This window comes from Ctenopharyngodon idella, chromosome 3 (assembly GCF_019924925.1).
Source record: "Ctenopharyngodon idella isolate HZGC_01 chromosome 3, HZGC01, whole genome shotgun sequence".
NCBI classification, from domain to species: Eukaryota; Metazoa; Chordata; class Actinopteri; order Cypriniformes; family Xenocyprididae; genus Ctenopharyngodon; species Ctenopharyngodon idella.
The window spans coordinates 58034776-58040233 of NC_067222.1; the positions used below are offsets into that span (position 1 = coordinate 58034776).

The 5458-nt window shown below is 35.7% G+C and overlaps 1 protein-coding gene across 1 annotated transcript; it reads left to right on the plus strand.

Moving 5' to 3' along the window:
* The first annotated feature begins 550 nt into the window (after positions 1–550).
* LOC127508814 (uncharacterized) lies at positions 551–4661 on the plus strand. Its single transcript, XM_051887190.1, has 2 exons — positions 551–910; positions 2956–4661. The coding sequence occupies exons 1-2, from the start codon at positions 623–625 to the stop codon at positions 4063–4065; spliced, it is 1398 nt and encodes a 465-aa protein (XP_051743150.1). The 5' UTR covers positions 551–622; the 3' UTR covers positions 4066–4661.
* The last annotated feature ends 797 nt before the right edge of the window (positions 4662–5458 follow it).

Here is a 5458-nt window from a genome sequence, read left to right on the forward strand (position 1 = left end):
AATTTTATTAAAAATGAATCATATTTATTTTATCAAGTCGTTTATTCATTTATTTCTTTTCCTATTATCACATTTATTTACCTATTTATTAATTTATATATTCATTCATTCATTCATTCATTTATTTATTTATTCATTTATTTATTTTTAATTTCTGTAGGTTTGGTCCTCCATACGTAACAGCCTGGTTAAATATAGGTGAACAAGAGCAACAAGAACAACAACTTCTCGATCACTGCTGGGTGAAATGCTCTGAGTGACCATGAAGCAACAAAAAACACAGATGCTGACTTTCAAAAAACACCTGCTTCTCGCTCCAGATACAGAACTGAAACTAAATGTATCAGAAAACTGAAGTATAAATCGCAAACACTGTATTTATTTGACGGAGCAGCATTTGAAAGTTCTCCAAATGTTTTATATAAAATCAAATTTTCGGTACATGTGACAGCTCTAAAATTAGACCCCTAAGCATGATGAAGAGAAGGTTCCATCATATTCCTCATTTCTTCTCATTTGTTAATTTCAGTCACACCCACAACAACATCTCTGACTCTGGCTGTGTATTTAAAGCAGCTGCGCTTCTGGTGTCTGCTCTATAACACAAGACCAACATTAAACCATGTTTGTTCCGGCTCTGCTCACCTGTGTTGTGCTGGGAGCATTCAGTGCTCAAGCTAAAGTGGTCACCAGCTTTAATGAGTGTAGTGAGTTTTTCTACAAAAACACTGAACCAGTAGGAATGAATCCGGCTGCCAAGAAAATCTGTCAGAAGCTGGAATTTGGAGGTCCTTATTATGTTTCACTGTACTCAGTTGTTCACAGAATCCCCCTCTACAGCGCCTACACATTGGACCCTGAATGCTCAAGCAGTGCTGGAAGGACAAAAAACTGGCACGTCGAGCCGCAGGTAACCATGTGCTTCTCTCACTGTCTAACATAAGACTTTCATTAGCAGTTTAGACTGCACTCCATAGGGAACAGTGCAGTTCATTGAATTATTGGTCTCTTCATATTGTTTTGTTTGATGGATGGTACTTCATGGAACAAGCTGAAAGACCCAAATATAGAAAAGAAACTATACAAACAGTTTTTGTATGTTGTTGTAGGAGGCCTCTAAAGATTAAATAAATGGGTTTTTACATTTTTTACTTTTTAGTAAATTTAATGGAAAGTTGTAATATTGCAACATTGGGCCTGTGGGGTGGAAGAATTTCTGTGATTTTACTCACTGTCTGAACAAATGTAGAGAACATCTAAGAGTTCATTTGCAGGGTGTAATGCTTATGTAGCCCAATAACAATAGCATATATATCTATACACTAATAATCACACAATAATGAAACCAGACAAATCATATTTTTATGAAAACTTATTTTATTATAAAATATTATCAGATTGTATTTTACAAAACCTGATCAAATGAATGAAAAGTTTGGTATTGTGGTATACATGTTTAGTTATGGTAGTTACATATTGTTGTTTATGGATGCTCCTTTATTCTGAAAACTGTACTCTTTGCTATTATCTGTCAGAGCTGTGATCATGTCCTCTGACACAAACCTTCGGAAGTACTCCAGTGGTGTATGGAAGGAAATGGCATCATTAGTGAAATCCTTACCGGAAAAATCATTTTCGAGACTAATAAAATGCTTGGTTTTGTTGGCATGGTGTCCATATAATCATCATATGGGCAGTCATAGAGTTTTTATTATTTATTTATTTATTTTAATTCACAGGTATCTCCACATTCATGTTCATCAATTGTATCAGAGTCCCATCTCAAAGTTACTGTTCCCATTTTGGATGGCATAAATGATATAATATGCATTGTAGATAAGATGGTCCTGTCTGGTAGCATTCTGAAATTAAAAAACTGATTATTTCCAGGTATATTAATCTCAATGAAAATCTATCTCAATCATACTTATACATTTCAAAGAATTAACCCATTCAACAGAATTAATACATTCCACAGAATTCACACAATACTGTCTGGCTAGCTTATTGTGCTCTATTTGTCATGCTAATAGAACTTATATCCCCCACATTCTAGAACATTATCACCTGGGCCTCATGCAGCAAGTAGTTATTTGGGCAAACAAGCAAAGCCCAGAAAAGAAAACAGGACCAGTTAAGTATATACTTTATAAATCATAAGATATGGGTAGTTTCAAATACTGCTACACAAATAGCCTATTTTCAAATTCTCAGAAAAAAAAGAAAGAAAAAAACCATTTATTTCTTCAGTCAACTTTAATAATCATTAAATTTTGATTGAAACTCAAAATGGTTTCAAAGAAGACATTTAAAATCAATTTTATGTTTTGTTACTGACAAAAAAAATGATCAAAAAAGTAAATTGGTAACACGTGAGAAGTACAATTCATCCATGTAATGTCCAAGGTGCACAGGCAAATTTTGCTACCCCTTTGACCCAGTGTTGTAAAATGACAACACTGACATAACAAGCTCAAAATGTAACATGATCAAAGCATTCAACAGTATTTAAAATCTGCATGATCTAGACATATTACTAATCACAGAAAAAAAAAATATTTAAGGCATTTTACTTACTTGAATGTTGATTTATTTGGTCCAGTAAAAAAAAAAGGTGATGTGCTTTGAGGCAGGTTCGCAGGTTGTGTGAGTTTATGGCCAGGTAAACAGACCCAAATCTACCATTCAAAAGCATCGCAGGGTTAAACAATAGGACTTATTAGTTGTATAAATGGTGGTCTTAAAGAGAAAAAACATGTACAGGTATATTTTAGTAGATCTTAAACTGATGTTGTAATATTACAACAGTGGGTCTTACAGGGATTATACAGTAAATGGACAATAAACAAATGTCAACTGAAAGACAAAGAAGCTAGAAAGAAAAGAAAAACAAAAGTCTTTTATCAAAGTGGTAAAACATCAAACTAACAATCTAACATAAAAATTTTCCTGTAGATTTCCCAACCAGAATCCCAAACTGATTATATGGTCCAGGAGAAGGACTCTGATGGAAACATGACGAAAAGATATCAAGCCATCAGCAGCGACTATAGAGACACCGGATATGATCGTGGACACCTGAACCCCAACACCTTCCACTGCAAAGAAGGCCATAAGGCAACGTTCACACTGACCAATGCTGCACCTATAGATGCAGGCTTTAACCGTATCCACTGGAAAAATTGGGAGAGCATGCTGAGAAGTTTCTTAAAGAGCAGGCTTGAGAGTGATGGTGGTTCTGCAACAGCCTTCATTGTTACAGGTACAGTACCTGATGCAAATCTACAGATACCGCAAAGGGAAATCTCTGAAGAGCCCGAAAGGGTGACGGTGCCCTCTCACATCTGGATGGCTGTCTGTTATAAACACCACAGTGATGACACAAAGTCTTTCTCCTTTGGCTATATAGGGGAAAACAAGCCAGAAGGTGGCATAAGCCTGATGAGAGTCTCAGACCTGAATGATGAGCTCAGCAGACTCTATAGTGAGCTGTCAATGACACATCAGTCAATTAACATTTTTGTTGGTGATTGTTTTGGTGAAAATGATAAATTAAATGAGGTTCAGGGTATGTTTGACAAATTAATTAATCTGCCAGTGAACCAAGGAGACCTAATGGCCACAGATGTGCAGAACATGTCTCGTACGAAAAGGGCCATCGAAAGTTCCCAGCACTCATACTTCACAGTCAGAGGGTACTCATGCAGGTATAATCACCCATGTGGCAAATACGGTGAGGACTACTATTGGTGCTGGATTGGTTATGGTTATTTTTTCGACAGCTGGGACTACTGCAGCCCTCCACTGTTGGAAAGTAAAGCTAAAAATGGGGAGTACTGCCAATCAAACTATGCCTGTGACAAATACGGTTCAGGATATAGGTGGTGCTACACATTGACTGGCAATCAAGACATGTGCTGTACTTATGACGGCTGCTTCGCAGCTGTGAATGACAAGACCTGCTGGTCTGATCACCCCTGTGGCTACCATGGCTATAGTTACCTGTGGTGCTACATAGATGATGAAGCCAACTGGGATTACTGTTGCAAAGACTGTGGTCAGTAGGATTACAGTGTTTGTTACAATTAACACCAAAGTATTACTTTGCAAGGTTTTGTACTTGGAGCACTTACTAACCTAGAAAAAAAAAAAATTATTCCAACGAATTATAACAGAATTAAGACTTTTTGTTGAATGATCTAAGGATTCCCTTATAGCAACCTGTGTGTGTTGTTTCAACAGAGCAGCCATACATTTGTGTTGTGTTTTACTTACTTTTATATTCATTCACTACATTTTGATTCATTTATCATGTAATCATTTAATCATATTTCATTTCAGGACTATTTTAGCCATTTATATGCTCATTTTATTGATTTGTTCATTGATTAGTCATTTATATTGTATTATTTTACTTTTTATTTTTCCATTGTTGTGTAATCTTATGATTTTGTGGTTTCAAGTGATATTTGTCTTCATGAGTAGGATATAAAAGAATATCTCCATTTCAAGGTCACAGGACAATGTTGTGAAGCAGTAATTTTCCATTGCTATTGCTTGTGGTATAATAACACTTGTTGGATTTGTGCTGGTCAGACAAAGTCTGAGTATTGGAACATACACAACTAAGATTATTCAATAAACTCTGCTTACACATGTAATGTATTGTCTGTTTCATTCATACTCATAGCCGGAGGGCGCCCTCATGCAGAAAGTCCACAAGTGAGACTCAGAGAAGTCAGCGGCTGCATCTGAAACCGCTTACTTCTTTATCATATAGTAGGGGAAAAGCAGTAGGCGAGCGAATAAGTGGCTGCGTTTGAAACCGAATACTTTATGTAAATCAACTTAAAGAGTTACCTACTCAAATTCTAAACCATATACATCTTAAAGATGCTTACTAAATGTTTATTTAACATTGACAGGAAAATTGTCAATAAGTATTGCAGATGAGCACATCACAACATGAAATAGACATCTGATCAGAATGATGTGTGCTATTATGTAAAATTCAACAAAAAAGGACAAATAAACCATTTTCCCCTTAATATTCTACATATATAACCACTTGAGAAATGTGTAAACATGTATCCAATTTTCCCATCTCATGATTTTCCTTTTATAGGCTTTGGCCTATGTATTAATTCTCTCTTTTGAACTCTTTTGGTATTATTGTTTCAGAGTTGCATACTAGGTTAACTAAAATCACATGGGTAGCATGTTTGGTATCGATGGACTCCAACTTTCGTTTCCTATTTGGTAATTTATGTTACATGTTGCTAACTCTGTGACACATTAGTATTATAAGAATCTAGAAGGTTCTTCTCTCATACATTCAATCCAATGTCTTATGCTAATATCCTGCTAGAAACACAAAGACTCATAAAAGTTCCATAGGAGGAACAACTCCTTATTAACTTCACACTGATCACAAGATCACGGCTGAGAAAACGCTGAT